This window comes from Carassius auratus, chromosome 40 (genome assembly GCF_003368295.1).
Source record: "Carassius auratus strain Wakin chromosome 40, ASM336829v1, whole genome shotgun sequence".
Taxonomy (NCBI): domain Eukaryota; kingdom Metazoa; phylum Chordata; class Actinopteri; order Cypriniformes; family Cyprinidae; genus Carassius; species Carassius auratus.
The window spans coordinates 4,999,501-5,022,510 of record NC_039282.1 but is presented as its reverse complement, the minus strand read 5'-3'; the positions used below and the strand labels follow the sequence as shown (position 1 = coordinate 5,022,510).

The 23,010-nt window shown below is 34.6% G+C and overlaps 2 protein-coding genes across 4 annotated transcripts; one reads left to right on the top strand and one right to left on the bottom strand.

Moving 5' to 3' along the window:
- Positions 1–1,027: 1,027 nt before the first annotated feature.
- Positions 1,028–6,522, top strand: tubd1 (tubulin, delta 1). Of its 2 annotated transcripts, XM_026226142.1 has the most exons (8): positions 1,028–1,497; positions 1,569–1,716; positions 1,795–2,011; positions 3,320–3,551; positions 3,640–3,804; positions 5,142–5,282; positions 5,700–5,883; positions 5,970–6,522. In XM_026226142.1, exons 1-8 carry the CDS (start codon positions 1,347–1,349, stop codon positions 6,070–6,072), a joined length of 1,341 nt encoding a protein of 446 aa, XP_026081927.1. In that variant the 5' UTR covers positions 1,028–1,346; the 3' UTR covers positions 6,073–6,522. The 2 variants fall into 2 exon arrangements, with proteins under 2 accessions (XP_026081927.1, XP_026081928.1); XM_026226143.1 differs by lacking the exon at positions 1,028–1,497 and having other exon boundaries at positions 1,576–1,712.
- Positions 6,523–8,505: 1,983 nt separating this feature from the next.
- On the bottom strand, positions 8,506–22,584 carry vmp1 (vacuole membrane protein 1). 2 transcript variants are annotated; one of them, XM_026226140.1, is made up of 12 exons: positions 22,433–22,584; positions 21,688–21,794; positions 21,233–21,365; positions 20,508–20,598; positions 18,322–18,432; positions 16,174–16,341; positions 15,163–15,294; positions 14,228–14,308; positions 13,573–13,689; positions 13,115–13,176; positions 10,760–10,862; positions 8,506–10,021 (listed from the first exon to the last, which is right to left on the bottom strand). In XM_026226140.1, the coding sequence occupies exons 2-12, from the start codon at positions 21,764–21,766 to the stop codon at positions 9,878–9,880; spliced, it is 1,221 nt and encodes a 406-aa protein (XP_026081925.1). In that variant the 5' UTR covers positions 21,767–21,794; positions 22,433–22,584; the 3' UTR covers positions 8,506–9,877. The 2 variants fall into 2 exon arrangements, with proteins under 2 accessions (XP_026081925.1, XP_026081926.1); XM_026226141.1 differs by lacking the exon at positions 22,433–22,584 and adding an exon at positions 22,236–22,382.
- Between the last annotated feature and the right edge of the window lie 426 nt (positions 22,585–23,010).

The following is a 23,010-nucleotide window of genomic DNA, read 5'->3' as shown; positions in this document are numbered from 1 at the left end:
ATATATATATATATATATATATATATATATATATATATATATATATATACAGTGTTGGGAAAGTTCAACATGAACTAGTTCAAAGTTCAATTCACAAATTTTAAAATGAACTAGTTCAGTTCATAGTTCAAACTACAAAATTTTGAACTAAGTTCACTAAGTTCCAAAAATGAACTAGTTCATAGTTCTTTTTTTCCATATGTTGGTGCGAGCTATTATTTTTCAAAATTATTGCCACAGCCCATATAGAATCACAGACAGCAATTATTTTATCAATTTTAACAATGAAACTAGCGTCAGATTTCATCTTCATATCCAATTTTGAATCCTTATCCAACCAGGGTTAACAATAGCATTGAGGGGACAGCATTTCCCCATTGTTGCTTTAATGCTTTGTCTCCCATTCTCACCGACCTTGTCATAAACATCATGAAATTATTTTAAATGATGATACGCCTTCTTGCTACATGCTGCTGTCGCCTGCATGCTTTTTTTTTTTTTTTCACAGTTCACAGTCACGTTCATCAGGCAGTAATACAGCACGTTCAGTTCACGTTCGCCCAAAATATGAACGAGTTCATGAACTATCGTTCAATGAACGCGTTCAGGCACAACACTGTATATGTATATGTATATATAAGCAATACAATATATATATATATATATATATATATATATATATATATATATATATATATATATATATATATATATATATATATATATATATATATATATATATATAATATAAGCACATATTGTATGTAAAAAAATACAATAATAAAAAAACCGTAATAAAAATAATATCAGAATACAAAACAAACAAATGACAATAAATACTTAAATATTTTATTGTATATTTTTTCAAAGAACTTGAAAATGACTGGTTGCATTAGGCTATTTGCTTTTTTAAAAACATCGCATATTTGGTTAAATAATCACAACGAATAGAATACGCTTTCTTTGTAATTCCTATGTAATATCTTTTTTGTAGGCATGTTTTGGCGAAAATGTTGTTTTGTGCGCCATCTGATGTTTTGGACTCTAACTCCCATCATGCATCAGTTCCTCCGACGCGAACTACAAACATGCGCGCGCCTTGACTCGCTTCAACTGCTCGCTCAGATCCTCCGCTTTTTAAAAGAGTTCAAATGTAGTGTCTTAATGTTATTTAATATTGCGCGGTAGTTTTTACCTTCCACACAGTAAACTGAGATCCAGTCTATCTGTACTGACGTCTCCTTGAGTGAAAAGGTGACCGTTGCTATAGCCACACTTCCAGGTTTTGTGTTTTATCAGCGCGTTTGTAGTATCGTTTGAAGCTTCATGTCGATAGATAGATCGATATGTCAATTGTATGTTTACAGTTGGGTCAGTGTGGGAATCAGATAGGACACGAGCTCTTCAGTGTCATAAGCGATGATTCCAATGGAGCGAACAGAAAGAAGTACAAACAGTGCAGTGATGAGAGATTCTTCTATGAGACATCTACTGGAGGTAACTTCAGGCTCATATCTGCCAATGCTTCTGTAATACTTGATATTTATTGAGTTCTTTATGTTCTACAGAACTTGTGGCGCGGTCAGTGCTTGTTGATATGGAGCCCAAAGTGATCTCTCAAGCAATAGCCAAGGCTTCAAAATCTGGACGTTGGAGATATGGAGACAAGGCAGATTTCTCCCAGAAGCAGGGCTCTGGAAACAACTGGGCGAGTGGGTAAGAAGGCCAGCTCTCGGTCTGTGTGTTGAAATGTGTGTTTGTCATGTCTGAGAGTTTCTTGCTGTTCTCTTGAAGGTTCTGTGTTCATGGACCACGTCATGAAGAGGCTGTGGAGGATCTGGTGCGGATGGAGATTGAGCGCTGTGATCGTCTGGCTGGGATCTTCACCATGATGAGTGTTGCAGGGGGCACTGGTTCTGGTGTGGGCACCTACATCACTCAGCGTTTGAGAGACTTGTACCCCAGCTCCTTCATCCTGAATCAAGTAACATGGCCCTATGAGGCTGGCGAGGTAGTGAGCAGTTTGTATTTTAAAGTGCCAGTAATGCAGAAGCAGTTCGGGTCAATTAAAAGGTTCATTTATTCAGAAATGGCTTAACATGCAATTTATACGTACATTGATTTGAATACATCTCTTCTGCTATGAAAATGTTTATAATTTCTGAGCTAAAAATTCATGAGTTTTTTTTATGTTTATAAAGTCGAAAATTTCAGGTTGAAAACGGTCATGACTGTCAAGGCTAATACGTTTTACTATACGTTTCATGAAAAGGCAAAGTTGGTTCAGTTTGTAAAATCTCCTCAAAAACATTTTTTTTGATATTGATGAATTCCTGAATTATATTTTATGAAGATAAAAGAAAAATAAATATTTTATTAGAAAAAAAAATCAAGGTTTTACCTTGAAAAATGAATTTACAAACTTTTATTTTCTTTTTTGAAAACAAAATTATTATAAATATTATTAAAAGGTTTCATAAAGCAAGACACTACAGGCAAAACTTTTTTTCATGCACTGGTCAATTTGGATATTGGTTATTTAGCTTTTTACAATGACACGTCTTTTTTAAAGTAGTAAAAACGAAGAAAACATTTTAAAAATACTTGTTTATTTTATTACACCTTATTGATTTACACTTTCATTTAAGGCCACTTTCTCAAAATTATTATATATATATAAAAATATCTCTCTTACATAAACCAAACATTACAGTTGTATTCCCAACTATATTCTGAAAGTATTTAAAGAGGGGTTTGTTCATATATAATTTGCCTGATTTATAATTTATTAAAAAAGAATCTTACATTTTATTTCACACACACACACACACACACACACACACACACACACATATATTCATTTATTTATTTGTTTTATTTTTGGGCTGTTGACAGTATTTTCTGATACATGAAATGATTAAAAATGAAACAAAAATCTAAAACCTGGCTTTATCCAGTGTTCAGATTCCTGTTATGGATATTAATGCAAATTAGTCCATATGTAATTACATTATGCCACTTTTGCATATATAATCATAACACTCTAGAACAAAACTTGTAATACAAAACCTTTTAATGTGCTGTACTGGTGAAATCTGGTTATATCTATTAGTTTCACCTGTGGTGTCTTGCCTTGAGTGGAATAAAAAGTGTTAAAACCATATTAAAACAACATGAATACAAAGAGTACATCTTCAAGAACTAACACGTACATGTGTTTAAAAAAAAAAAAAGAAAAACTTGTTTTTTTGTTTTGTTTTTTTGAATAGACTCTTATTATTCTAATCACTGTATTTGTTATTTTGTTTTTTCTTTCCAGGTGATCGTGCAAAACTACAACTCTGTGTTGACGCTGTCACACCTCTACCAGCTCTCTGATGCTATTCTGGTTCACGAGAATGACACTGTGCACACGATCTGCAGCCGGCTGATGAACATCAAACACATCTCCATCAGTGACGTTAATAAGGTGATCGCTCACCAGCTGGCCAGTGTACTTCAGCCCGCTTATACCGCTGATTCACCCTGCCATTACAGCACAAACCCCATAGGTACAAATGACTCGCAGTTTCTCTCTAATTTCAGACAGTCATTGGTCAATATAACACTCTTTGACCAGTGTTTATCTGCTGTCTGCAGGGGAACTACTGACGTCTTTGGTGTGTCACCCCGAGTACAAACTGCTCAGCTTGTGTAACATTCCTCAGATGTCCAGCACGTCTCTGGCCTACAGTGTGTTTAACTGGCCTGGGCTGCTGAAGCATCTACGTCAAATGCTCATCGCCAGCGCTAGGATGGAGGAGGGTGAGTGCTGTGATGTCATATATCCATGTTATATTAGGAAGGATATTTTTCTGAAATGACACGTAAGAATTAATTTTTTTTAAATAGCACTTCATTGATTGTCTGCAGAATGGTTTTGTGAAACTTACCGTATTTTTCGGACTATGAGTCGCACCTGAGTATAAGTCGCAACAAGCACCAGGAGAAAACATTACCGTCTCCAGCCGCGAGAGGGTACACTATAGCCGTTTCTCAATATGTGTACTTGTCTGTACTTGTGTTCTTGTGGACTTGTGAAACGTTATCAGTCGCTGCCCAAGTACTGTTCCAATTCAAAGTTCACATCTAGCCAAGTCCAGTTCAAATCCCCGGATGTGTTCTTGATCTGCCCCTTTTTCCGAGGATGCATGGAGAGGTGACTTGTGCGGACTTGATACGGGCCATAACCCAGAATTCAGTTCGCGCGAATGAGGCGAATTCGCGTCTTCCGCGCCGTGCTAAACGCATCTCATTCGCCCCATGAGACCTCCAGACGTGCATAAACGCACCTTTGCATTGACTTTACATTGAAATCATTCGCGCCAGACGCTCTATTCACGTTTGGTGTGAACACAGCATTAGTAATACATTTTGAAATACTATTGTTTGTTTGTTATACTATTGTTTTCACGTTTTTTTTTTTTATTTAAATTGTAGCGGAGTGGGTTTATTGCTAGATTGTTCATGGAAAAAGGTATTTGTTTCCACATATTTTATTTTAAACGATGAAAATATAAAAATCACAGTAGTAATGTTACCTGAACCACATATTAATATGTTTAATAGTTTTTTAAATAAGAGGCAGTGGTTTAATATTATATTAAATTTCATTATAAAAATATAGTGAAAATAAATCAGAGTAGGTACGTATTCGTTTTTTTAATAGTAATATATTTAATATATTGAAAATAAAGTTAATTCAAGTAAAGCATGCAGGCCTACTGCATGCTAAGTGACGCTATCAATTACGCTGCCATTCCATTTGTAGAATGACTGGACTCGCGTCCTTCCGCCCTCGAGAGTTCGTTCTTCTGAGTCGAACTTGGCAAGTCCAAACTCGGAAGAATGGAAGTCCAGACTCTGCAAACTTGGTATTGAGAAATGCCCTATGTCTTCAGTGTAGGCTACAGGAGCAGTGAGCAGCATAGAGCGCCCTCTCGCGGCTGGAGACGGTAATGTTTTCTCTTGGTTCATTTCTCTCGGTTCATGTCAAATTAATTTTGAGAAATAAGTCTGACTATAAGTCGCAGGACCAGCCAAACTATGAAAAAAAAGTGCGACTTATAGTCCGGAAAATAAGGTAACACTCTTTCTTGAAGGAATCGACTGGACGGTCAGCGCCCCGTCAGCAGTCACATCTGCAGGAGAGAGTGGAACAAACAGCAGGCAGAAAAGTTTCAATTTATCACTTGCTAATCTTCTGATACTACGGGGGAAAGATGTGTCTACTGCGGTCACAGGTAAGCAGATCTCCAAGATACTTTCATTCATTAAACCGATAGTTCGCCTAAAAATGAAAAATTGTGATCATTTACTAACTCTCATGGCATTTCTTTCTTTTGATAACACAAAAGAAGATATTTTGAAGAATGCGTGTAACCAAAGTTGCTGACTTCCACTCCATAGTATTTTTTTTCTCATAAGATTGTAGTCAGTTTTGTTCAACAGAAGAAACTCGCACAGGTTTGGAATGACATGAAAGTCAGTAAATGAAGGGGGTGAACTGTCCCTTTAACATTCACATAACATATATATATAGCATGCTAAGAGAGCTGACGTAGTGTACATGGAGTACACATGCATGTACTTGCAATTGGAGCAACATTTTAAAGTTTTAGAAGTATAGTAACTAACATGTAGAATACTTAAATCAACAGATGGTTTTAGGGATCCTGCGTTATATGTGCCGTGGCTTAAAACAGAAAATAGTTTCAGCACATGGACCTCTCCTGTAGCCTTCAATGGATATGAAAAGTCTGCCACTTTGGTCAGTAACAACCAGTCCCTTTTGAAACCCCTGGACAATATAGTCAGGAAAGCTTGGAACATGTTTGCATCAAGGTGAGAAATACAGTAACATTAACACCAGACAGAATTCTATAGTTGTTTTTATTGTATTGTTTTTTTACTGATCATTTCTCCTGTAGGGCCTATGTTCATCAGTATACAAAGTTTGGAATCTGTGAGGAGGATTTTCTGGACAGTTTTACGGCACTAGAACAGATCATCTCCAGCTACACACATCTCTGATTTACCTGATCAGAAAGATTGTGATAATGATGTGCCTTTACCTGACCCTGGAGAAAATTACATTTCTTAATATAGGCCAATATAGTTTTGTGAAAAAATCTTTATTTCGGACTTTCAAAGTTGTAAATATATAACAGATATTTTCTATTTGATTTGAAAATATGTTAAAAGTACATTCATCTAATCTGTTAAAAGTATATTCATCTAATCTCGCTATATAATCGTCATCCCTACTCCACCTTTTCTTTACATTTCTTAGTTTTCATTTCTCAGTAATGTGATTTTTCTGATTCTGAAGTAAGCACAGACCCTACCGAAACCATCTTTAGACTGGGAATTAGTTATATATAAATGTCTTCAAGTGTTAGATTTGGTAAGGATTGTGCCAACTTGAATTATTAAAAGATTATCGGAATTAATAAAAAGTAAATAAATAAAGTATTAACCTTCTACTACTTTACTGTCACCCATTTATCCTAAAGAAAAATTTTGTGAATAAGGCGGATAAATAAAAATATATATATATATATATTGCCGTTGTTATTAGTAATAAGAGGTTTGTTGAGTTTTAAAATGATTGTTTATTGTACAAATTACAATTGTGTATTTAGTGTCTGTTTTTTGTATAGATTTGTTTGTGAATTTTTCCATCTTTCTTTGATATTTATGACATCTTTCTTTGATATTTATGATTACATATCACTGAGTTGGTTGAATATTAAAAAAAAGAAATGTCTGCTCATAATAAACTTCACACTCAACACTAATAATTTGTTATTATAATTTCCCTTTTCGTTATCGGATTAACAAGATGTACGTAATATTGTTAAATAAATTTATGGTAAAATAATCACTTACAGAGCTGACTGTTACTGATAAGGTGCAAATATCTGCATGTCTTATCAACTCAACCTTCTGTAGCTCAGAGGATTATAAACCTTTATGTGAAATATAAATTACTATAGGATTAGAAATCGTAAACGTCACTGTATATCACGGAGAAAGACTGTAGAAACTGTCTCACAACTGAAGTAAACATTCTGTAAAGATGGACGGACCCAAATACAGAAAACATCCTGAAAGAATCTGCACGTGCAGCTGGAAATTCATTCATCTTACAACAGCTATGTTTGCAAGCCACAGGAAACCCTTCAATACAATGATGCAACTGAATTTGCACTGAGAAGTTTTGTTCAATAATGGCCCCGTCCAAGGTTTTACCATAAAAAAATATTCTCCTAAACCGAAAGTAATTATGGCTTAAATCTGCAGTAGGTAACTTTTGTAAAAAATATATATTTTTACATATTTGTTGAACCTGTCATTATGTCCTGAAAGTAGAATATGAGAGAGATAATCTGTGAAAAAATCAAGCTCCTCTGGCTCCTCCCAGTGGTCCTATTCGCTTGTTAAGTCTGACGTCACGTAGCAGCGCTGTCCAAATGCTCTATCAGTTACCATGAGAAAACAAATTAAACAAAACAATCAAATTATTTCATTATTTTAACTTTAATGCAGACCCCTAAGTGTTTTTCAATTATGTATCTATGTGTTTTTTATTTATTTATTTATTTATTTTTTCTATTTTATTTCAGATCTTTTCCTGTCTCTTATTTTGTTCTTGTTAAGATCAGATTTATGAAGCTGTATATTGATTCAACTTGGTTTACGTTTTAAAATTGTATTTTGACAAAATGTTAATTAAAAAAAAAAAAAAAGTTACCATGAGAAAACAACAAAAGGTGCTAATATAAACTCACAGTGTGATAGAATATTAGCGAAAAAGTTATAATCTTAACCTTTAACTCCATACCGAAGTCCCAGATAGCCAGAAAATGAAAATATAAATATTAAAAAAATATAAAAATTATTTGTGTTTGGGACGCTGTGAGCATGGAGACTGTAGTGTATACCGTAAGTTTGAAAGCCTTTAGCTTAAATGATTAATATGACTAAAACAGTGCTCATAAACGGCTGTGAAGTGAGTTGAGGCTTGGACCCGGAAGCAGCGCTTCTTACGTCATCACTTAGCAACCGAATTGTCATTTGCAGAAAGTCATGCGCTCCCGGTAAAAAACAACCAATTAGAGCTGCGGTCGGTAACTTTGTTTGTGTTCAAAATGTAGAAAAATTTATATAATATGCGAGTACACCATGAATCCATTTTCCAAACCGTGTTTTTAACTTGCCCTGAATCACTAGGGTGCACCTATAATAAGTGTTTATATTCGGACTATTTAAGATTGCTTCGGGGGTACCGCGGCGGAGTAACCCAGTACCTTTGTGATTCTTCATTGACATAAACAGAGAGAAGTAGTTCCGGCTACGATGTTCTTCCGCAAGACGCAAGCAGTTCTGTTTATTAACCGCTAGAGCGTCAAAAGTTACCGACTGCAGCTTTAATGTTAATTTTTAAATAAGTGGCAAACGATGTAAGGAGGAAACTAGTTTATTGTGGAAAAAACTACAGCAGAAAAACTTTATAGCCATTACAAACTGAAAAAAAGTTTATTAGTTACAAAATGAAACCGGATCTTGATAGATAACATATTTACTCTCTTAAATAAACAATTCAATTTAATGAGAAACAAATCAACAGTTTGCAAGTTTCAGTTAATTATGTTCACATATGATCTGCTTACTTGAGGAAAACCTCCTTTAGATACTCAGATCCATAGTACACTGCAGAGCACATTCACTAGTTAGTAAATATATCAGCTGAACATTTCTAGCACAAAATTCAGCCTGAAAATATGCATATGGTGACTAAACCCAAAATTTCAGGCAGCCTATCAAAGTGATGTTGCCATATAATATCCAGCCAACACCAGTCTGATAAGCTAGCTGACAGAATGGGACACTTGCGACTGGATGAGCAGAACACACTGAAACGGGACACTTCTCAAAGTTTATATACAGTATGTGAGCAGATAGACATAGATAATCTTCCACATACCTTCTTTTAGGTCACATCCTCCAACTTCTGTCATTCTTTGGTCTGATCCCAGAGATCTGATTTTACATTATGTATTTGTTTTAGCGTAAGATGCAAATGTAACACAGCAGATGTATTAATGAATTTAATGTCAAACAAATTATGCAACAATAGTTTTGAGAGAAATCATAATTAGCTACACAAATACTTCAGCCCGGACTTAAGAGGAAAGTATGGGTCAACTTATGGTTTTAGTTCAAAGGTCAAAAAAAAAAAGATGCACAAACATATGCAAATATTACATCTTAATTTTCTTAAGTTAAAAGTTACATCCTCTAGTTTGTGACATTTTGGTTTAAGACCGGAGAATAAACATCATGTTCGCATAGTCAAAACATTATTTTACAAGATGTGCAACCCACTGAAAAAGCACAATGATCTGAGTTGATATTGCGGTCCGCTTCAAACAGTTAAAGAAATACAAAATGACATCAATATTGATTAAAAAAAAAAACTATCTCTGAAAATTCCAAACACAAAGCAGACCCTGCCCATCCATACCTGTATGTTAGAAATTAAATAAATCTATTCACTTCAATGGAAGCATGACCTCCAAATGTTGCATAAGGCATTGCAACGAATCTGACTCCACACAGCCTGTCAGCTAGACTACCTCGGTTCTGTTGATGTTAATCTGATTTTAAATAGCCGAGCACACTACAGACAAATGAAGAGGGACTCCGTGTAACTAAAGGGATCTGAATGAACATTAACATACAGAAGCGCACATAAATCAGTGCTCATGTAGTTTTAGCTTCGATATTTCGTAGGTTCCATAACAGGAGCGTGAGATGTTTTTCTTTGAGTCCGTCATTTTGTTTTCTCCTCTGAGTACTGCTTCTGCTGGAGACGCTTGGCATAGCTCTGTGCCATGGAGTTAATAATGGACAGAATAAAGTAGCACACCATGACCAGCACAACTTTCTCAAAAACCCATGAGAGCCAGCTTTCACCCTGCACAGAGAGAGAGAGAGAGAGAAAAAAAGTATAAATACATAATTATTGAATTTTTTTTTTTTAATCTGAAAAGACATTTGGGCTACATTACATTTTAGAATTAAGATATATTTTAAATTATATATATATATATATATATATATATATATATATATATATATATATATATATATATATATATATATATATATATATATATATATATATATATATATATATATATATATAAAGATTTTGTGGCGATATAAAATTTCTTTCATATTTTTATTCATTTGTCATCAAGAAATATATATTTATATTTTTAATCTGAATTACTAAATGAAGATTTTGGGCCATATAAAATTTTTCTTTTATATTTTTAGAATTAAGAAATACGATAAAAAATAAAAAAAATAAAAAACTTAATGAAGATTTCTGGACAAAATTAAATTTCAAGGATTAAGAAATACCATTCAAAAATAAGTCTAATTTGTTTAATTTGTTTTTGTTTTCTTCCATAAAAAAATTATTATATAAAAAAAAAAAATCTGAATTACTTAGGATTTTGGGGCCAAATTAAGTTTGCCTTTAATGCTTTTAAAATCAAGAAAAAGGTTTCTTAATAAAGTAAAAAAATTAAATAAAATGTGAGAAATAAATTGAATGAGAATAAACTTTTTTTTTTATATATTAAATTAAACTTAAAAAAAAAAAAAGTAAATTAAATTAAATGAGGAATCATTGGTTGATTCTTACTGCTGCTGCTCCATCGCCCGCTGGGTTATGAAGCTTGGCTCTCTGGGCCTCCAAGTACTCCCTAAAAGGTTTCTGAAGAGATGCTCCGATTCCAGGGATAATACTGTCCGAAAAACAAAGATATGATTAGCAAAGCCTTACCAGGAACTCCACCAGATCCCCCAACCGCTGTCCTCCAGTGAAACCTCCAGCACAATGAGACAGAAGCTCTCTGAAGCCTCATTTATAACAGCCAGGCTTCTGTAGGAACTGCTCTAAAGCAATTAATGAGGAAGTGACTCAATATTGTGTCATCACTGCAATGTAGAAAGAACCGCCCAGTTTTGGGTGGGTGTCAATGTCAGTGAAGCCAAACCATCATGTAGGATCAATTAGAATACTTCTGCACCACATATCTTCACAGTTTAAGATGCAATTATCATATCTTTATTAGATCAAAAAGCACAGAAATGCTATTGAAAGCAACCACAATATATAGTCTGAACATTGCTGGTCTCAATCACATGAGCTCACCACAAGAACTGTTGATTAACAACCTCGAGTCTGAGCAGCACATCAGATTCAAAGGATCTAGTCTCAATCATGTGACGAAACATGCTGACTGCATTCTTCAATCGTAATTAGGAAGTGCTTTCGATGTGGCTTGATTATAAAGCTATAAATGTCTTTCCTCCTTCAAAGTTAAATAGTAGTTTCATTTTTACTTTAGAGTGCCGTTTAAAGTTCCAACATGGAGACCACATCTCTTCTTTTGAGTCACTCTTCTACATCATCTCAATTCTGAGAGCATCTCATGCTGAACCCACAGACATCGCCATAAATGGTGAAGATGACTTGGGCTTACTAATAAGTGGCTTCAGTATGCGATGCTAATATAGTGTTGGTGTATCTCAAGGTCTCATTTCACTCTAGAATCAAATGAAGAAAAAAAACACATTATAAAGATGATACCGAGATGATAAAGTCTTAACAACATGTTTTTAAGATTTATTTTAAATAACAATTAAGCATATCTTCCCTCCCCCTGGGTTTTACCTTTGAGCTCTGATGCACTTTAATGCCATGATATGGAAAAAAATCTTAATGGTCTTAAAATAGGATCAGATTAAGCAACATGATTTCTTCTTCCTTTATGATTTTGGAGTGAACCATGTGACCTGGACAGATTCAGCCCTTCACATGTCCTATATGTCAGTATGGAGGAACAGAAACTATATGTGTCTCTATAGATGATTCAGACTAAACAATGGTATGAATCTTGCCGGTGTGAAAGGGGGCTGCATGCATGCATTAAAATAAGCTGCCCACAGTTCATGAAAGAGTTCAATGAACCCTGCTAGATCCGTTTTTTTGGTTTCCTTTTGTGCATTTACATGCACAATGACATTTCTTTCTTATAGGTAAAGAACTGTTCTTTATTTTCATCTATACACTAGTTTTTTTGTGCGCGTTTAAAAAAAACAACAACAAGTTTCTTATTCTCAACAAGGCTGGATTTAGTTGATCGAAAATGCAACAACAGTAATATTTGTGAAATAGTACTAAAATTTAAAAGAGCTATATATTTTATAATATAATGTATTCCTGTGATGCAAAGCTGAATTTTCAGCATCATTACTCCAGTCTTCAGTGTCACACAATCCTTCAGAAATCATTTTGATATGATGACCTGATGCTCAATAATTTTGTAATACATTAAGAAAAATGATATATATACATATATATATATATATACATATATATATACATATATACATATATATATATACATATACATATATACATATACATATATATATATACATATACATATATACATATACATATATATATATACATATACACATATACACATATATATATATATATATATATATATATATATATATATATATATATATATATATATACATATATATATATATATATATATGCATGTATATATATCATTTTTCTATATATATATATATATATATATATATATATATATATATATATATATATATATACACGTTTACTGTCATTTTTTACCGATTTAATGCATCATTGCTTGATAAAAGTATTAATAAAAAAAAAAAATAATGGCTGACCCCAAAACCTTTTAACAGTAATTTTTATATATTATTTTCACTCAACGGTTTCATTCAATGTGCAAAAGTAAATTACTTATAATACATTTATTCTTATATGCCTAAGAAGCATTTTGACCTGCCACTCTTCAAGCCGAAAGTGAACAAATCCATCTTGAGAATGTGCACAACTGCTTTAATTGAATGTGTTCTTGTTTATTCGCTGTAGTTTACCATCGGTCACACATTGTGTCCATATTCATCTCACGCCGGTGTCGTTACTCACCCGATCAGAGAGACCATCTGCTCCACTATGTGCTTGCTGAATGTTATGATAACAAACAGTTTCTGTAGAGAAGCAAAAAGCAGATAAACATTGTTAGACAATGAATCAACAGCGTGTTCCTCAAGGCTGGGGCAGACAGGGAGACAATAACTCCGTGGTGAGACATGTGACACCCGGTGAGATCACCGACTCGCTCATGTTCATGATCTGATCATCTGGATGAAATAAGCAGATCTGAAGATATCAGATGCGCCGCTGTCTACAATCAGCTGAGTCAACATTTAAGTCGCAGGGGAGGTACATGCAAAGATGATCTAATGGCACTGGTCAACAGAAAAATTGCTTTGATATTTATGAGAATCATCATTAGTTATGACTCACTCAAAAAGCAAAACACTTCAGTTTGGAAGTGCTTCATAAATGTGTAACAGGCATTTGTTTTTGCACTCGCTGCATACCTGAATGTGCATCTTAATAAAGGCCTTTCCGATGAGAGTTGCACCAAAGAAGGTCCAAAAGGGAATCAGGAAATGACCGCAGGTGATTCCAGCCAGGTCAAACAAGGGATTTGGGATCTGAGAAACATTGTAAGCACTGAGAGATACTATACTGGAAAATGCATGGTGAACTCAGAATATCAACTGCTTATTCACAACAAACACACTCCCTGGATACGCAACTGTAAACCACTTACATGTGAAATATGGAATTATAAAATAAGCAAAAATAACTGCATTTTATAAATAAAAAAAAATTATAGGGTTAATAGAGACATTGCATTAATGGCTCTTGAAAGATTTTATATTTAGAAGCTAATCATATAATGTATACACATAAAAAAAATATTTTGCAACTAATTGCAACTTCTTTCATTTATGACTTTTTTTTCCCCCACATCTTGCAATTTTGACTGAGTTTGCATTTCACATTAGTTTTTTTGTTTCCGCATTAAAAGTTAAAGTTTTAATCATAATTCAGACTTTCCTTCTCAGAAAAGATTATTTATTGCAATATAATATTTCTCACAATTCTGTGTTAATATCTCAGAATTGTGAGGAAAATAATCAGAAATATGAGATAAAAAGGACAAAAATGTTCAAGATTGATACTTACAGAGGCGCAAGCTAGAATTCCAAAGAATCCCACTTTCTGCACCATGTTTTGCACTGCAAGCTTGCCTCTTGTTGCAAAATCCTGTAAGAAAAGTGAAAAAAAAAAGATCTTGATAAAATATTTGGGCTTAAAATGGACAACTGGTCTTGGGAGCTACATGACTTCTTATACTGCTATATAAATCGGACTTAATATTGTAAATAATAAACTAATAGTTTATTTAAAATCTAAAATTACATAAAAAATATTAAATAATTAGGAACAATTGTATAAATTCAAAAATAAATATCAGTACTATTATGCATTATATTCATTAATTGTTTACATAAAAAAACGTGTTTATTGTATATTGTTTCAGCAGAACAATTTCTGAAATTCAACTTTCAGTTACTGTACAATAATAAGGCAAAATGACAAAGAAAAAGTCAATATTATACAAAAAAAAAAGTTATTTAAAATAAATACTTTTATGTGCAACAGAAAAAAAGTGACATTTCGCTGATTAATCACTAAACTCTGAGGTGCAGCACACCATATTAAATTCCTCCAATTAAAAATCTTTGTGTGAAGACGCAGACCATGTGGGGTCCACTTAGACACTAAAAGGCCGTGATTAAAAGGAAGCTCTGACTCTGAGTCACCCGCTGCTCAAGGGGTTTACTGGAAGTCAGGGGAGAGCCCTTCCAAGAAATCATGTGACCCGCATAAGTGAACCACAATAGTGAGGCCTCATGGGAATGAGACACTGGAACACCTCCCTCTAACAGGATACAGTATCTGCTGCTTCACGGGGGGCATCACTGTCGGCTTCATAAAGGCATGACCACTGGAAGGAAATGGTTAGTTAAGCTTTGAACATCTAGAGGAGCCCCTGATGAAGATCAAAAGGAGCTGCTGTCTGTATGAAGGGGAAGGTTTGGACATGAGATGCAGACCTGTGGGCTCTGTGCCTGCTCCAGCATCTCCTCAAATTCCTCATAATCTTCATCATCAGGATCTGCTCCAGACAGCCGTGCCGCCCGTGCCATGAAGTAAGGAGGCAGCTCTCCAATAGCTGTGCCTGCGCCCTGCAAATGCAGTCACAAATGATGAGCCTAACGGGGACACAATGTGTGATTCTTCTCAGCTCTGCAAGTCTTCACAAACAAAGCTTCTTGAAGTTGGGATGATCACACTAGGTTTTTGAGAACATAGGCATATGTGCAAAAGACTTTCACTGATTATCTTCTGATAATCAAACAAGGAGGATACACATCTATTCTGTGTGTGTGTATATATAAATATATACACATATAATATAATATATGTTAACAAAAAAATAATAATTTAAATCTACTTAATTATAATTATATCTATTATAAATTCACAGATTTTATATTATAGATCTGTTCCAAATTATTAATATTATATTGTATTGTAAATAGTGTATTATATATAAATAAACAATGAATTATGTATACACAATTATATTAAAATTACAAATAATAATATTATAGTAATACTTTTATAATATACATTTTTGTTATAAATATACTATAAATCATGAACAAATTTTTACACACACACACACACACACACATATATATATTTTTTTATAATATCAAAAATATCAAAATATTCACTCTTATAAATTATCAACATTTTATTACAAAGATATTTGCTATATTTTAAATATATTCTGCTGTACATTGTAAAGCTACAAAATATTTGTATATAAATTTCAATTATTATATATTTCAATAAATCATTTGAACGTTTAATTATTTATTTTTATTTTTTTTTTTAAACCGAGATGGTGACGTCGTACTTGTCGCAGGGTCTGAAATATGTCCACAAAATCTAGTATGATCGCTTTTTACACTTGGCAAGAGTTCTGACGTCTGCGAGTGCCTTAAGTGAGCAGCTTTAGTAGTCGATGGGGAAAGAGTGCGCTGTAAAACACTCACCCACATGCAGGCCTCCAGGCGAACCTTCGACATGATGGTCCATAGTGTGATGCTCTCCTGCAGGACCTCCTCCTCCGGACACACTATCTGAGCTGGGTAGGGCGGCTCGGGGAAATTCACAGAGCCGCATTCATATGCAGCCAGGGTGACTGAAGCTATGTGTGGACCCTGGAGGAAATGATGCAATCCCATGTTTACAGACTGAAATAATACTTCAGGTGAGCATGAACATTTCTTTTCTATGAGCGCTGGCACATGCACCACTCGATACATTTCTTAGATTAGTTCTTCAGCAAGTAAAATAAAAACTTGTCCGTTGACAAAGTACGTTAAACATTGTGGTTCAATGCAAGGTCGAAAATCTTGTGGCCTCAATACAGTGCGATGGAAAAACTGCAACAGCTTCTGAATGACAATTCATTTGCTAAGTGAAAACAGACATTGATGTCATTCATTCCCACCGTCGGTCGGTCAGTCTGTGGGGGATTATACGTGGGAGAGAAGACTGGACAATACACCACGTCTAGCATTTTGAACACATGATTAACCTTGCTTACCCGAAGGAAACAGGAATGATTCAGGTGGAACCGTTTAGTGAACTGATCCATTCAAATCAAACTTAATCCAGAAGAAAACATTCAACAGATGAAACAAGTGGTACGGAAACCTTTATTTTCTCACTTCAAAAGTTGCTTTATTATGACCGTAAAGCAACAAGATACCAAAACCTGCACTAAAAAGCCTGTTAAACCTAAACCCAGTCTAACTGTTGATCTTCGGTTCCTCTGCAGACTGCTGGGATCTGTACAGGCGGAGGTGATGTCAGTCAGTCAGGACCACTTTTTAGTCTCTTCTCAGAGAAATGAGCTCATGACAGTGTTTTATCTGGTTACTCTCTGAAATTGAGTTCATTTCCCAGACTCGGAAACCTGACACAAGCCACTTCTCAAACTCTTTTTATTCATCCTTGATGAATAATCTTTTTTTATTCAACTAGGAGGATGCATTAAATTGATTAAAAAATGACAGCAAAGGATTTCTTAACGTTACAATAAAATAATTTCAAATAAGAAATAATCAGTTTCCAAAAAAATATTAAGCTGCTCAACTTTTTTTCAACATTGATAGTAATAAGAAATATTTTTTTTGAGCAGCAAATCAGCAGATTAGAGTGATTTCTGCAGGATCATGTGACACCGAAGACTGGAGTAATGATGCTGGAAATTCAGCTTTGCATCAAATTACATTTGAAAACATATTCAAATAGAAAATAATTACTTTAAATTACAATAATACAATTTGATTGGGGAGAGAACTTCTTTCAAACTCCAAAATTTCAAACTGTAGACTATGAAAGACCATGTTGTACAATGAATGTAATTTCTGGCTTTTATACTGTCATTCTACTACTTAATATAAAAATATTATCTGGAAAATGCTGAAGTGTATTTTCCCCCCTCTTAAAGTTATGCTATGTGAATAAAACTAAAAATAAGTTGTTATCATTACTTCTGACAGCTCTAAAAAAACATATATTATGATGATAATTATTTTGTGTGTGCTTCTCTGTCTCTACAGTTTTTGTCCTTCAAAAATTCCAAAAGCTAAACATTCAGTTTGACGTGAAAAATGCTCATCTTTGTACATAAGTCTGGTGGTGAAACATTGTGCATATCTGCACTTTCACATCCCATTCTTTCACAATGCCACCCATGCAAAACAAACGGAGCACAAAGTACTAGAGTTCTCTGGCGAAAAAAAAAGAAGGGGTGTGATTTTACCACAGCCAGTGGAAGTGGATACTACTGACCACGGTCTCGCAGTTCGGTCTGAGTCAGTGGAAACTGGTGAAAGGTTCTGATTACGAGATCTGCTGTAGAGAAGCAGAGGAGCACATGCTTTCACTGTCACACTATTAATATACTTCAGTGGAACATCGACCACAAATACACTTCCCTTTTGACTGACGGCCCCTGACAGTTACTTTAAGGGAATATCTGCCTGTACTCTATGTAAAGACCCCATGGGAGGTTTTCAGACCATGTTTGTAAACCACTGAGGTCAAGGATATGCTTGTAGACTCCTAAAGGTTGATTAAACTGCTGGCACACATACACATGCATATATGCAGCAGTCCAGAAGTCTCACCAGGTAAAGAAGGAAAGTGTGCAGTCCAGTGCCAAGACCGACCGAAGACAAAATACCCAGGCCTACCCAGTAGGCGCACCACAGGAACTTCTTCTCCAGGTACTGTACATACTGCAAACAATACAAACACTGTAAATTCATCAAGAATCAAGACGCTTCACAGTAATCATTTCACTAGTAAAGCATGTGAGTAAATACAAACCAAATGACTACCTTACAGAAGCTTAGGAAAGACTCTGATCTTAAAAAGATTACAATAATTCAATTACATTAACAATACAACAATTCTGGCTATTAAATGGAGATCAAAGCAGTAGGTAAATACAAGGGTTCCCACACCTTGATTAACATCAAATTCAAGGACCTTTCAAGGACTTTACATGTCCAATACCCTCAAATTCAAGGACTTAATGTGGGGACACATTTCAAGTGAGAGCAGGGTTACATTGTGTTATCTTGTAAGATACATTGTTACAGTTTTTATGTCAAACACAACTATGCAACAACAACAAAAATTGGCCAGAGATCTGATATTGTATTTGTTGTATTTCTGTTTTGCATGAAACTGAAGAATATTCAGTACATCCTATGCTGTATTCTAAAATGATTTAAAATGAACTTTTGCATGGATCTTACTGAAAAGAGCTTAGGATCGTGTAACCAGAAGTTTTAAGACATATGAATATGCTTTTAAGTTTTTCTAGCCTCATGGGTTTCCATTATCTTTACAAGCAAAGCAAAGCAATGCAACATTCATTTCTGGGTGTGTCTGTGAAACATAAAGGTACCATCTTAGTAGTTTTGTGTGTGCATGAACCATATTGACCGTATTTTAGTTTTCCAAAAAGAGGACAGTGGGTGTGGGCGGGGCGGGGCGGGGGGCTGGGGTGTGGTTGGTTGGTGGTTAAATTTGTGCAATGACCATATCCCAAATATCAAAACATGCCATTTCCATACCTAAAGTATATATTTTACAGTCACAGTCACGCATATTGATCATAAACACAGCTAAAGGCTGATTCATACTTCTGCGTTGGACCTACACCGTGGGCTATGCGTCAGTTTTCATTTATACTTCTGCGTCATTGTCTGCGTAGATGTGCTGTACACATGCAAACCGCTAGTCTGCAGTGTCCACGGACATGTTGCTGGTGTAACCTGCAGTATCACGGCAAAAGCAATGTTTTGAGGACGTCAGGTTTTGGCCCTCTTTTTGACGCCCCTGTTTCGTCCCTCATCCGCCATTTCCATTACAACACGCCCATGCATGGGATTTTATCATCAGATCTGACCAGTTTTGGGGAGGAACTACATGTAGGTCTAACTAAAATACGTAATTTCATTACAAAATAAATGCAACTGTAATCGGTTACAGTTAGGCTACTGAGAAGGAGAAAAAAAAAGTATAATTAAATTACAGTTACTTATGAAAATGTTAATGAATGAAAATGTTGATAATGAATAAAAATGTTAATGGTAAATAACTGTTTTATTTCTTATTTTGGTTTATGTGTATGATTTTTTTTCTTTCTTTTTTTTCCAAGGCATTGTTTGATGCTAGTGTTTCCTGTCATGGATATGCAAAGATTTGATTTCAAAAACAGTATCATGGCTATTACACTATATCTTCAGATCTCAAAGTAAAAAGAGCTGCTAAAGTCAGATTTTTGAGGCTTTAAACAATTAAATGATTATATTCTTAATTCAAGTGAAGAAGGATTCTGAAAGTCTGACAGTAATCAGTGTTAAGTGTTAAGCAGGCCTTGCATTCAACACGATTTGACTGATCACAGGATGAGGAGAGAGAGATTTAAATAAAAATCCCTGATGCACGAAAATTATGCAATATAAGAATGTTTGCAGGAAGCGGGCAGGATTGCGAAACACTTAACGTAACATGTAAATGTGCGTAACGAATTTAAATCAAGCAAGCTTCTATGCATAGGCCATGAAATGTTGGCGAAATAACACATTAGTGGACCAGAGGGAACATGGATTTTTTTCCAGAAACTTCTTGCAATAAATAAATTGAAGAACATACAAGGACCTGTATCAATGTAGATTTTTTTTTCAGATTCACAAACTTTTAAGGATTTTTTTGTAAAAAGCGCTATACAAATAAACTTGAATTGATTTCAAGGACCCCGTGGGAACCCTATAAATACTGTATAGGCCCCTGAGCTCACCTGTTGATGTTCTCCTTCTATTGAGTAAGCCATTGAGAAAAGTGAAAATAGGACTACGGCCAAAAATACCACACCTCTTCTCTGCCAAAGCCTGTTAATAAATACATAATTATATATATATATATATATATATATATATATATATATATATATACACATACATATACATTTTTATATTTCAAAGCATTTTAAAATGTCATTTATCATTGTGATGGTAAAGCAGAATTTTCAATAACTCCAGTCTTAAGTGCCACATGATCCTTCAGAAATCTTTCTAATATGCTAATATGCTGATTTGCTGCTCAAGAAAAATTAAAATTAAAATTACTTTCAGCAATGCTGCAAAACAGTTGCTTGACATTTTTATGGAAACTGAGATTGCACTTTTTTCAGGATTCTTTGATGAACAGAGCTTTTAAAAGAACAGCATTTTTTTTTATAGAAATGTTTTGTAACACTTTAAATGTCTTCATGTTATTTTCCATCAATTTAATGCATCCTTGCTACATAAAAGTATAAATTTCTTATTCTTCATTTAAAAAAAAAGAATCCTGAAAGACACTTGTAAATATATCGCTGGGTGACATTTTCACTTTTTAAGCATCAGTAGGAATTTAACTTCACCATACAAGGGTAGGTGCAAATAATTAGGTTAAACTTTCCTTAAACTATATATAAAAGACACTTAGAATTATGAATGTACGATAAAAAAACTGAACGCTTACTTCCATGTCCATTCTTTCAGGGTAATGAGGGTTTCTATGAAGAAATACTGTAGTGTGGTAAAAGGCCTCTTCCACATCACTAAAGAAAGCCGCTCTTCCCTGTCCTGCTGCTTTCTCTCTCTCAGAGATGAATCTGTGGGTACAATCCACAAGCTTTCAAAATATAATTCAATTATATGTCAAAACAACTTGCAGAGGATCCATTGGTACCATTTCTCCAAATCTGTTCTGATTAAACAAACTCATCTTCATCTCATAAGCCCTGAGGGTGAGACGACTTTCAGCTAATTTTTGGGGAAACTAATCCTTTAAGATCAATGAAGACAGATCAATCTATTAGTGTAACTAGGGCATGTCCATAGGATGTTTTATCTCTGGTCCTGACCCTTGATTAGCTCATCTGAGGGTTACACAGTGGCTGCCAGCAGGTACGTGATTAAATCATCTTAACAAACCTGTAGAACTGCCATTCTGCTTGTCTTTGGGTCCTAGTCTTTTCTGTGGCTGTTCACATTCTGCTCCATTTGCAGCCATCTCCCACTACTGTTTACAGTTCAGACACCTGCGCACAGAAACAAACCCTGTGATGACAGCAGAGAAAACACGACTCACCGAGGCCTTTGTGAGTTTGCTGAGGGCAGACAAACATCCCAAATCAAACTTTGGTTAGTGTTGATGGTGGTGTGTCCTCTCAAGAAAACCTTGAGTGATTAGTAGCTAGTCTTTAGGGAATAAATTAAGAAATGCTGATTTAAATAATAATAATAATAATAAATATCAGAAGAAAAGAAAACATTAAAATCAATGACACTGACAAACAAAAATATCTAATGTATTCTAGTAGCAGGGTATTCATTTATTTCCATCACAGGACACTAATCACTGTACAAGTGTACCAGGACCTTTAATAGCACTTAAGCAAACCTAAGATATAACTTAATAGCAAAGGATAAGCAACTGATTAAGTGGGGTAGTTACCAATTATTTTAAATAAACTAAATACCATTTTCAGATTTCTTTTACAGGTTTCTAGCAGCCCATGTGGGTGATGAACCGGCAAGAATTAGCTTCGAGTCCACTATTGCTGTTTAGAATTGATTTGAGACTCAGCATCGATTATATAGTGAGGTTTACATACTCTTAGGCTAAAAAGAGAGAAAAGAGTCATAACAGAGGTAAAGTGAAGGGACACAGTCATACCTGCAACCCACTCTACCGTCCTGACAGAAGCAGTAGTAAGCCACAGCAGCCACAGGAAATGACTCACGTTCAGCTGCAGTGCAGTCATTTCAAAATAAAAGTCCTCGAGACAACCACTGCACTGGCATCTGTTCCGTCAGCGAGTTTAGAGTGACAAATAATTTGCGCCAAACTCTCAGTATTACAGAACACTTGTATTGAAATATATTACTGTATGATGTAGCTCAGCAGCTTCGCTCTATGGCTTGCGGGTCGTTTTGTTTTTTATTAACGAGACGAAAACTGAAAGGTTATTTTGATGACCAAGAAGATCTTTTATCCTGTCGTCTGCGTATCTGGGATTTTCTAGCGTACGCCGAAGAAAGTTCATGTCCTTTTTCACTGAGACTATTTATAGGCGTCTAAAACGTGTTTTGAACTTTCAACATTTTTTTCTTTTTTTGCAGGCTTCTTATAGATTGATACAATTAAGCACTGTTTATACAAAGATCCACTAATACATTTCAGCAAAATTAAGTTCCCTCGTTATTTTTTATAAAAAAATATTTCTGTATAATGCATTGTTTAAAAAGACATTT

Bases quoted from the DNA above. Each gene is read 5' to 3' on its own strand.
- tubd1 (XM_026226142.1), top strand. From the start codon at position 1,347: ATGTCAATTGTATGTTTACAGTTGGGTCAGTGTGGGAATCAGATAGGA. The intron at 1,717-1,794 runs GTAAGAAGGCCA...GTTCTCTTGAAG, and splicing joins GGAAACAACTGGGCGAGTGG to GTTCTGTGTTCATGGACCAC. The intron at 3,805-5,141 runs GTGAGTGCTGTG...TCTTTCTTGAAG, and splicing joins CAGCGCTAGGATGGAGGAGG to GAATCGACTGGACGGTCAGC.
- vmp1 (XM_026226140.1), bottom strand. From the start codon at position 21,766: ATGGCTGCAAATGGAGCAGAATGTGAACAGCCACAGAAAAGACTAGGA. The intron at 13,690-14,227 runs GTAAGTATCAAT...AATGTTTCTCAG, and splicing joins GAATTCTAGCTTGCGCCTCT to ATCCCAAATCCCTTGTTTGA. The intron at 10,863-13,114 runs GTGAGTAACGAC...TTTTTCGGACAG, and splicing joins CAGATGGTCTCTCTGATCGG to TATTATCCCTGGAATCGGAG.